General features: G+C 32.9%; 1 protein-coding gene across 1 annotated transcript; it reads left to right on the top strand.

The window, feature by feature from the left end:
• Positions 1 to 3,621: 3,621 nt before the first annotated feature.
• LOC122571571 (solute carrier organic anion transporter family member 1A5) lies at positions 3,622 to 11,857 on the top strand. Its single transcript, XM_043735496.1, has 10 exons — positions 3,622 to 3,851; positions 4,589 to 4,849; positions 5,237 to 5,446; positions 5,725 to 5,983; positions 6,402 to 6,543; positions 6,617 to 6,908; positions 6,990 to 7,182; positions 7,264 to 7,519; positions 7,720 to 8,161; positions 8,747 to 11,857. Exons 2-10 carry the CDS (start codon positions 4,591 to 4,593, stop codon positions 9,649 to 9,651), a joined length of 2,958 nt encoding a protein of 985 aa, XP_043591431.1. The 5' UTR covers positions 3,622 to 3,851; positions 4,589 to 4,590; the 3' UTR covers positions 9,652 to 11,857.
• Positions 11,858 to 11,876: the final 19 nt, after the last annotated feature.

Below are 11,876 nucleotides of genomic sequence, written 5' to 3' on the forward strand. Positions count from 1 at the left end.
CTCCAGTTTTGAGACGGCCGTTCGTGATTTTCAACCCTCCTCGATAGTCTTTCTTTTTCCTATCCTTTTTTTTTCATCTTACGCTGATCGTTCAAGATTATGCTTTCAGAAAGTTCTCGGTTAGATGCGCGTAAGGAAGTTGTGAAATGTTCAAAGAACTCCTAAAACGTTTCTCCCTGTATGTATAATATCTTTGTTTCGCTTAAGATATACGTTCCACTTGTTATTGATAAATTTTTATTCGCCACTTTGTTGGGTTGAGCTTATTTTTAAGTCGTGTTGTTATGTAATATAGTTTTTCTGGCGATTGATTTTACGAAAATGCAATTTTCCACTATGATCGTCACGTCTATTTTATAAAACGTTTTCTTTTATTTGTCATGTCTTCATTCTTGTTGTTAATTAAAATGACTCTTGTGAACATAAAGTAAAAGATCTATCTGACCAAACATCACTGTATTGCACATAACTGTATGGTAGAATTAACTAACACCGTTCTTATGAACCTTTGTTAAATATTCGATTTATTTGGTACTAAATTACTGTGTGAATAATATCGATTTCTTTAAACAAATCAATAGCTTCCAGTAATCACACATATTTCCCTGGCTTATGTTAGTTTGCATACATAGGGTAGAAACTCATCTGCGGTAGTTTAGCAGTATGGTTGATGGAAAGTTCATTTTGGGAGGAGTTGAAGTTTGGCGACGTCGCGGGTCTTTTTCCCGGCTGCTTCCACTCAAATAATAATGTAGCTTAATTACACGAGGACAAGTCGATATGTTGGCGATACAAATATTTAGAGGGTGGACGAAGAGTAACCGTGGAACGATGTTATTAGTAAATTAACCAACATCAAAGAAAATGCGAGCGGTGGTCACTTACTCCGCTAATGGAAAGCCTGCATCCTCCTGTGTGAGATATCTATAGATGTACTTACATACGCGTGTATATAAATACATTTCTATATTTCAGTTATAATACTTGGAGCGTTGTGCGATCGTTATGAACGAGCATATTACCGTATATGGCTCCTTGATGAGCATCCATCCAGAACTCCAAGCATACGTACACCAGTTATCTGATGCAACTTTATAACATTTATCCCTCTTCGTACTTATCTGGCAAATTGAATTTTACTATTGTTTCAAACGTGCAGTTGCTTTTATTTATTCTTCGGTGTCGCTAAAACGATATTTATTTTGGATACTTATGTATGTTGCCAAATAAATGACGACTGTTTTATTTGAATGAAATGAAATCTTTTATAAGCCATGATAATTACCATGACAATAACAAGTTATTCACAATTTTTCTACGTACGATGAAATCCTTTGAAATTGTCAATTAATATATCACAAATTCATGAAAGGGTAAATTAACGAAATGATCTACTTTTTGTGTTCTTTCTGTATTATATATTCTGTGTTATAGTAAACAGATACATACAACCCGTGACATAGTGATTAGCATCAATAAAAATTGGCATTACTTTTGTCGAAAGCACCTGCATACTTCTAACTTGGTAACAGAGTTCGTCGTTCGAATTGCCAATCTCTTAGATAGTAATTACTTTGCATATTTTACTTTATACCCTTATGTCTGTACATACCAAATCTGTCATGATTAACTCTTAATTCCACGATTAGAAAAGTTCTCGTTTAAGAAACTACCCTAGAAAGAAGAAAGGAGGTAATTTAATGGCTAAAGAAATAAAAGATCTGTAACCTATCATTTTCACAAGTTCGAAATGATATTTGGTAGTTTCATCGTTAAACGATTTCAATTATCTCTCAAAGCGAGAATTCCATGAAATTTTACCATTCATTTTTTTTGTAGCGTGCTAGAGGCCGGTCCGATTCCCATTTCAGCAGCAGACAGATTCATTTATCATTAGAAAAGAGTGCCATTGGCTAAGAAAATGATGCATAACGCGGCTGACGAGAAGGTCGAGAAGTTGGAAGGGCCGTATATCCCTGGTCGGTCCTCTTGCCGATTTTCTGGCGTCTCCTATTCCTCCGTTACGCTGGGGTCTTAAGGGTGATTTCTTTTCGTTTCTGGCTCCGCCGGACTAAATTTTGCGCGTTAAGCCCTCGGTGTAATCCTGCCCTTAATATTCAAAAACGTGATCGCCCTGCCAAGCATCCCGAACGAAGGAACAGCCCTCGAAGAGTCGAGCACAGCTCGACCAACCGAACTGGCGAACGAGGGAAGCTTTTCATATGCTAATTGGCATTCGTCATTTTCTTATGGCAGCGACTTAAGTGTGCTTAAGCGTGCTAACTCCTTTCTGGAAGCGCTAGAGCTTGGCCAAGCTCGTGGAACCGGCCGATGCCATTTTCGAAATTGGACAGTTTCGGGATTCTCCTTGCCAACTCGCTGTTTCAGGCAACCCGGAATACCAAATTGAACGAATACGTTCTATAACGAAGATTTTTCGTTCCCAGGCACCACAAACACCGGAATTGATGGCGTTGATATCCTCCATGTCCCAAGAATTCCAGATATTGTAGGGTTTCGGTGATTAATTAAACGTTCGTTCATTTTTATACCATTTTAAATATGCAAGTTTATGTTAATGTATTCATCCCAAGAAATGAATTAATTTCAAACTTTCCAGTAATGAAAAGTTGTACGTGTCTATAAGTAACGTAAAGGAATTAGATGTAGCGATGTGTATTGACCTTTATTATCAGCCATCTTTTTATTTCGGCATATATTAATCTACCTATATAAAAAACTATTTAAATTGATTGTATTTAAAGTTTACTTTCCTTAATTCTTTCTATTGATTGGTGTATCGAAGAAGGTCTTACAGTTTCTAAATTCTTTAATAATCTTAAGAGCTGATAACTATGTTATCTTTAATTCGCAGAGTTATCATATGTTCTAAGAACTAAGCAAGTAAAACATATGCTTTAGGATATAAATATCTGTAAACCGTGATTATTACCAGAGAGATATTGAATTATTCGCAGTGAGACACATTTTATGTAAAAAAATTGAAAACATGTTGCCAAGACGTACGAAGTTTGCAATGATTTATACCATTTGATATAATAATTATGGTTAAGGAAATAAAATCAAATTCAGATATATTTGTGTTCTGAACCATCTATTTGATCTGCACGATTAATTGAAAAATAATTCTAATTAAAATAAGATGAAAAATATGAAAAAAACAACCTACTTAATCCGTTTATTTTCAATCAGAAACTAAATCCACGTTATAAGTAACGTGATTATCGAAGAATTACGTACGATTCATCGTTAATTTGTCAGAAAATTGCTCAATCAATGAATGATATTTCACAATGCAACTTCTCCAATCATGTAATAAGACTACTAAATATTGTACGTGCGAGCTCGTAATTGTGCAGATAAAGATTTTCATCAATAAGATTTTTATCTATTACCTACATCGTTCACCCATTTAAATATTGAGTTTATGAATTATCGCTTAACCGACGATCGACATGCGCATCTCATAAATATTTTTCTTGTCTGATTCGAGGTACGAGTATTACCGTCTCCTATTGTAGCACATGCGTATATTACACTCTACCTTTATCGAAAGATATCTGAGCAGCGTATCTGTAATAAGATAACGTGCGTCGACTAAAAGTGCCTCGCCTCTGGTCTCACGTTAGTAGGTTTGCGCTTTATTAACCCGTTTTCGTGAAACGAAACAAACCGTGCAATCGAACGTGATAAAACGACTCGAAACCCAGTTGTGATTGATGCCAACATGTGATTGCACATCGAGTTTTCGTGGTTACATCGATACAGAAATCGGCGTGTTCATCAGTGCGTAAAAATAGAAGTTGTTGATCGATCGACTTCTCACAGAAGTAAGTTAACAAAGGCTACTGAAATGATCAATAAAACTGAACTAGTTTTTGATATACGCGTCGTAAACGATAAATAATTTATATGTAAAATGCTGATTATGCCGAATATGACGATTCTCCGGTACAGAGAATCTCAGTAAAAATTAAACTACGGGTTCTAAGAGACGTCATCAGGTGATTCATCGTGACACATAAATCGCTAGACACGTGAAATACATTGCTAATTGAATTACAACTAGTGTTACACACATATATATATATATGTAGATAATAGCAGAATTAATCATTAGCCCATCAAAAGTGACGAAATACGAACGAAATATTCTCATGTTTTTACGCTTAGAATTACTCGTTGTATTACTTTTGTTTAATATTTATTATATTACAAAGCGTAAATTATGTAATTCAATATTGCTTTAATAGTCTTCAAAACCTACTGAAGTATGAAATATTTTAATTCTGCTAGTACAGTACAATATAGATATTTATTATATTTGTTATATCCAATCGGCAAATTTAATATCTATCTATTTTGAAGGAATATTAACACAAACATGTTATCGTGTGTGTTTGCAAGGAAAATTAAAAGTGGTATTTCAACATTAGCAGAGATTTAAAAATTCAGTAATAAATATATGTATATTTTCTTTATGTAGCGTGACCAACTTTATTTATAATGTAAACAGAAGAAACGTAAAAACACTGCAAATACTTTATCAGTTGATCTTATTTTAAAGGAATGACTATACATCTTCAAGAAGTGATGCGATCAGAAGTGGAGGGTGGCCTTGCTGGTCCAGCTAATCCGATACCGAGTCAGTCGATAGATTGCGGTTGTGGATTACTACCATGTCCGAAATTAGCAAAATTTGCAACTCGCCGACTTTTCGTTGGCTTACTCTCATGGGTTGGTTTGATTCAAGCCGCTGCTTACGCGTATCTTTTCATAGCAGGACCTACGATCGGAAGAAGATTTCAATTTGATCCTTATGTAATGGGCATGTATTCCTAAAATTGCTATCATCGTACAAATGCTTTCCGCCACTAGATTTCAGATATTTGTTCAAATTCATATGTTTCTAAATATAATTAAAGAGATGGAACCTAAGTCGAGATTCATTTCATCTCTTAGACATTACAAAGAGTATACAATTTTGAATATTTTATATATTTTATATCTTGTGCATTCTATGCATTTTTGTTCTATTAAATTTACTGTAAATGAATTCTATTAGTCTATTCGTAATTATGACGAAGATTTTTATCGGCTTTGGTATATTGTACCATAATTCTGTGAAATAGAGTTTCAAAAGTATTTTTAGTACGGACGTTAAGACAGAAATTTGAAGATAATAATCACTAATTACCATCCTTAAATGTTGCAGAATGGGTACTTATAATATCTGATTTAACGCCTTTCCTTCTTGGGGTAGTCGTTGCATATTGGGGTGATAGAATTCATAGAGCTGCATGGATTGGCGGTATAGTTCTTTTGCAAAGCATTTCGTATTTTATTATGATAATTCCTCATCTGACGCATCAGACCAAAGTTATCGAAGAAACCGAAAACATGACACATATGTCGATATACGCAGGTGAATAATACATATTAATAATACATTTCTTATTCAATCGCTATCAATAGACTTATGTATTCGTGAGTAAATTCATTTTCTTATACATTTACAAATACAATTAATTTCTTGTGTCAGTTAATAGAATAAGAAGCATTGAAGTTTCGGTGGACACACAATTTTTCTAAATCTGTTCTTCTTGTCGTGATTATAAATTATAATTTAGACATAGTAATAGAATATTGATGTATTACATAATGAAAGAAGAGAAGTATAACTTTTAACATATCCTTTTACAGATGATAGTCGAGATCTGTGTTTCGACGCTTCTTCTAGGATTGTTGCAAAAGAGAGTGAGCCCTGTTATTTCACATTTTCAATGATCTTTGTTGTACAAATTATATCTGGTATTGCGAACATTGCGTACTTTGCGTTGGGTATATCCTATTTAGACGATAATACAAAGAAAAAACACATAGCTGCTTTCATTGGTGTTCTCATTGCTGCGAAGATTTTCGGTATTCTTCTAGGATCTATCTTGGCGTGGATTTGTCTCAGGTGAGCTAAATTTCTGATTTATATATTTAAAATTCTATAAATAGTATATAGATTTATTTAAAATTCTATAAATAGTAAACTAACATACAATTAGAAAGAAATAACGACTTCAAATGTTCATAGAATTAATGAAAATTCATTCAAATATAAATTATAAATGAAATGTATTACTTATGTTTCATTGTAATTTATACAAATTCGATTATTTTATAACCTTTTACGAGCAGATACTACTATAAACTTCTGCATATATGACATTCTAAAAGAAATATTGAAAGTTATTGAGCACCAATGTTCTGATAAAAGCCAAAATAACGACATCCAAAGTTATAGCGTTAATAAATCAAAATTTAAAATACTGATATAACTTACGCAAAATATATAATTCAATGCTTTGTGAAAATTTTTATTCATACAGAGTCGACGCAATGACTTTGAGCTTGATAAAGTCCTACAGAGAACAAATCGGCGCATGGTGGTTAGGGTTACCAATTCTAACGATACTACTCATAATTCCTGGTTTGCTTCTCTCATGGTTCCCTCAAATGTTACCATCTGAGGTGATTATCTAATCATTTTTGCCTGTTTAATAATACTAAACACGTATCTATAAAACCATATTTCTTCCACTAGGTTGTCGAAAAAGCTGCTGCCTCGTTGCTACATAGTTCCAACAATCAAAACCGAACATCTCGCAGATTGGTTAGCCGAAAAGTTGGTAATTCCAATTTCTGGCCATCGGTCGGTAGACTGTTCATTAATAAAACTTTGATTTTCCAAGTCGTTTCTTGTAGTCTTTACGTTATGGCGATTGTGCATTTTATTAGTTTTGAAAATCTCATTGCGCAATCAAGATTTCACGTACCGAAGCCAAGTGGGATGTTACTCGGCTTCGAGGATCCAGCTTCGTCAAGATTAATATTAAGTAGGATACGAATTACATCTCAGTATAATTTTGAGATACAATTTCGAGATATGACTAAGTTAACGTATTACCTATTTTCAGATATCTTGAAACCTATTCTAGTCGCCTTGATCGTAATCGTTTCTGGCCTAGTTATTTCGAAGGCGAAACCTGGTGCTAAGTGTATCATTGGTTATAGTATCATCGTCGTACTTTTAGCATCTGTAATTATTTTCTCATTGTCTGCCTCAACTTGTGAGAAAAAGCCTATTGTTGGTACCACTAGAAACGGATCGTAAGTACATCATCAGTAAATGAAATAGAAAATTCAATAATCATTTTAGCCATTATTATTCAGTATATATTTTTTTCTTAGTCTCGTCCTGTTGAAGTATTGTAACAGAAATTGTGGCTGTTCGTATGACGCTGATTTTCGTCCAGTCTGCGATAGCAAAGGCACCTTCGTCTTTTATAGTCCTTGTCACGCTGGATGCACTTCTTCCAAACTTATAAATGGCGTAACAATTTACAGTGGTTGCAGCTGCATAGAAGAAGAGATAGGAATGGGGGTGGAAGTGATCGATGGACCTTGCACTTCTACTAGTTGTCAAAATAATTGGATACTTTTCGAGGCAAGTATCAAGGCTATTCCTTGAAATGTTATATATCTTTCCAATTTCTCACATCTTTTTTTTTTTGTTCATCTCCTTTTCTAAATTACAATTTCTAATTTTCTAAATTTCGAAACCCTAGGATTTCATAAATTTAGCTCTTTAACATAGTTACGTAACAACGATTATAATTTGGTCAATGATAGTTTTCTCTCCTTTAGTCCGGAAGTCTGTTGACGTGCATATTAATTGCATCAACTTTCGTGGGAGATATATTGATAATCTTGAGATCAGTCAACGCGCAGGACAAGGCTATCAGCATAGGCTTCTGGATGTCGTGCTTGGCTATACTTGCAAATATTCCCGGAAAAATTCTTTACGATGTGATTGCAAATTTAACGTGCCGACATTGGGGAACTCAAACATCTGTGTGCCATCTCCATGATGGCTTGAAGCTTGGCAACTATCTGTGCTACATGACAGGTTCACTATTAGCTCTGTCTGTCATATTGAAAACCCTAGTGTGGTTCTTCTGCAGAGACTTAGAGCTTTATATTCAGAAAGACGAAGAACCAGCAGCAGCGACTGAATTGAGAAAATTGATGCGCAATCCTGACGTTGCGTCTAGTCAACAAGAGGAAGAGACTAAACCTGACCATGATAGTAAGTACATTGGCAACCGAGATTTGTAAAACACCGGCCTTCTCAAGTATTTAGTAATTAAACTTAGAGAAAGTTTCAACTGAAGTCAAGAATAACTGCCGTTTAACGCAAGTCTACTATAATTCAATATGTATTTAACCTAAAGCCGTGATTGTTCAGAAAAATATTCCAAAACTCTTACATATTATGATTAAATATTACGGAACAGAATTTTTCTTTGTATATATAATTTTAATTAAATTATATCGATTCAATGTTACCTGATCTATCTTTCGTATGTAACGATATTTTTATCGTGTCGTAATTAATCAATTAAACAAGCCGTGAAATAATGCATAAACACTTCTGGAAGAAATAAACATAGAAGCATGTTACGAAAGTCAGAAATGCAAGAAGAATTTCAATGATTGATTAGTTAGTCATACGTCTGAAAATATATTATCGTGAACTTCGTAAATTTCAAAGACCCCAATGAAGAAAGAAATAATAGCAGTGTTAGAAAAATCGTGAATGAAATGTCGTATTGATACAACTTTTATCTTTACTAAGAAGTGGAACGATTAAATTAAAACCATCCTTTTTTAGATGACATGCCAGTTCGAGTAGATATCGCGGACGAGGAATTGAAGATATCAACGAGGTCCCTAAATGAAAGTCTGTCGAAGAAGAATGAGGAAGAAGAGGAAGAAAAGAGTGAGGAAACAACGCTGAAGTATGGTCCCATCGGTCCTGGAGATCGTCGAACGGACTCAAAATCGTCGCTGAATCAAACGACGCAAAATCGAAGGTCGATGATTCGAAACTTAAAGTCGGAGGACGAATTAAGTTCTAGCGACGAAGAAAGTAAAAAAAAATCGAGTCCAAGGATAGCATACACGCCGTTGAATCTCGATTCCGATGTAGAAAGTGATTTAAGCAGCGTGGAGCCAAGATCGCGGAAACGTATTATGGGGAAGGACTACGATACTGTTTATACCAGCGATCGCAGCTCTTCCGCGAAAAGCTCGCTCTTTAGACGTGAATTTCCTAATCCGGATAACTACGTAGATCCGAAACAAGCGAAACACATAGATGGTTCTTCGGAAACCAGCAGTTTCAAATTTTCGAGAAAGAGGCAAGACGCTGAAGTACAGAAGAAAGGAGATTTCAATGAAGTTGGTATACCAATAGTAGATGTTCCTGTTTCGCGTGCTTCCGCGAAAGGTGTAAAATCACTGATTGATCGATACGAACTAAACGCTGAACAGCAAACCGAAGAAGGCGAAGAGTCCTTCAGATCAAGCGAAAACGGAACTCACTTGGAAAGTAAAATAGGGATCCCGCTAGTAGCTATGGCACCGAAAAGACCTCTCTCGAGAAGTCAATATTCATCGGGGTTCGGCAGTTTAACGGATAGTAAGATTCCTGAAAATCGATCCGAATCCCGCGAAAGCGTTAGCACGAAAGCATCTAGTAAGGGCAGTCTAGGGACACTGCGCACTGATCTCTGATGTACAATTATGTTACATATCAGTTCTCTATTTTGAAGTTTTATACGAAAAATCTATAAAGATACTTTATTTATTTAACACTTTTGGTTAATTTTCTTTATCTGTCGAATCTTAATTCTATAATATGCATATATAATTATTCATAAACCGTTAAAGCGTGAGTTACTACGTAAAAGTAAGTTCCTTAATCTTAATGAAATCATATGTTGCAAAAAATTTGTTCCACTGAATTGCAGTTTCTATTGGAAAGTAACATACATCTAATTGAATCTTTGTAGAATAGAAGAAATATAAGTAAATTAATCGAAACACTTCTAAGTATAGATAAATAAAAATTAAAGAGAGTATTTTGTATATCAATGATAGTTTTAAGTAAATAATTTTGCCTGAAATTTCAGAAAAATGCTCAAAAAATTATTAATATCATAAAAATACGTTTTTTTATGACTTTTGAAGACTAAATTCTTTGCATTTAAAGAAAAAAATGTAACTTAAGAATAATATAAAAATGTATAAAGTATCTCCTTCTATTAGAAGGAGGAAATATAATGCGACGTGCAAAGATAAAATATAAATTTTTCCCAAACTTGCTTTCGAAATTTTACAAGGTCAGTATTATTTATTAGCAACAAAGTATATTTTTTTAGGAAAAGAATATATTTTTCCTATTATATCATATAAACATAAACGAGTAGTGAAGTTCAATCATGTCCAATTTTTTAAAATTATCTTGAACACCAAACAAGTGATCAAGTTTTTAAATAACTTTAAGAAAGGAGTAATTTTCGAATATTTAGAAAAATATGCAACTTATATTTTTTATTGGTAATTATCTATATCGAAGAAATGAAAACAGTTCGTTACACAATACCATTATAACCACGACTAACCAAAACAGATATAGAAAGTACAAATTTACAGGTGATCGACGATAATTTGAATTTGGTAAAAATTTTCAGTAGAAGAATCTTAGCGATCTACAGACCCTATATCTATATTATAAAAAGATTTATAAAGAAAAAATATAGCAGTCAGAATTTCCATAAAATTCCAATTCAATTAAATCAATCGATTATTAATGTTTAGATTACAATGAAAATTACAGTGTTTAGCTGTAGAACTCAAACGTAACTAACTCGATCTATTTCCACTGATAACAAATCGGCGAGGAAAAGTGGAGCGGTTAAGATAACATACGGTCAGTTATCCTAAAAGTATCGTTACTTTATTTTTAGTTTAATTCCTCTGTGTTATTGGATTTTTTAGTACTCTACTGGAAATTTATATCTACTATCAAGCGAAATGATCAAGATTACTGATAATCGATAACAAATTTATGAAATATATTAAGTACAGGTTTTCTTTGTCTAAAAATATTAGATGAAATTAATTTTTGTACTTCATTAGAATCTGTTAAAAAAAAATTTTCTAGATTTATGTTCATGTAACATATCTATTTCATATTAAATAAAAAAAAAACAAGTTGACATAACTAATCACAGATACGTATCAAGAAAGACTGTATGACCATAATTAATTTTATATAACACTGCCAACGACGAACGAATTAAAATAAAATTAAAGAGTAATCGGAAAAATTAAATTGTTCATATATATGACGATGCATTTCATATATATTCATTTAATTAATAATAATATCTAAAATTATAGTAATTTCTTTATTTAGAAATATTTTTATATAAACACTGTATAATATGTCCATTTTTATTTAATTTTATGTATTTCAGGCAGAATATACCTAACTTACCTTAATAAACTGTTTTATACACTGGTTATGTATTAAAAATGTGACTCAACAAAAATATAATAAAAATCTTGACTCAAATTGTTATTCTTTGATATATCTCTGTATAAAATACGAATACTACAACGTTCAATATATATATCTGTTAAATTCTTTTATATATTTATTACGAAATTATTCAAATATGTTATTAATTAACTTGTTCGTCTCATTTATTTGTCTTTGAATGAAGCCCGCAGTTTATACAATCAGTAAATCAAACAAAAATGAAAATGAATTACCAAATTTTAAATTTTGTAATTGTGCAAATCAATGTACCATTTTAATTCGTTAATTAGAAAGTAGGTATATAGCATCTCTTTCGAATTTCAAAAATGAAGAATCATCCTTACAAATAGTAAGTCGGGTTGTTTTAAATACAGATTGCTGTAGATAAAATTGTTTTATTGAAACATGTGTA

Source organism: Bombus pyrosoma, linkage group LG10 (genome assembly GCF_014825855.1).
Source record: "Bombus pyrosoma isolate SC7728 linkage group LG10, ASM1482585v1, whole genome shotgun sequence".
In the NCBI taxonomy this organism is placed as follows: Eukaryota; Metazoa; Arthropoda; class Insecta; order Hymenoptera; family Apidae; genus Bombus; species Bombus pyrosoma.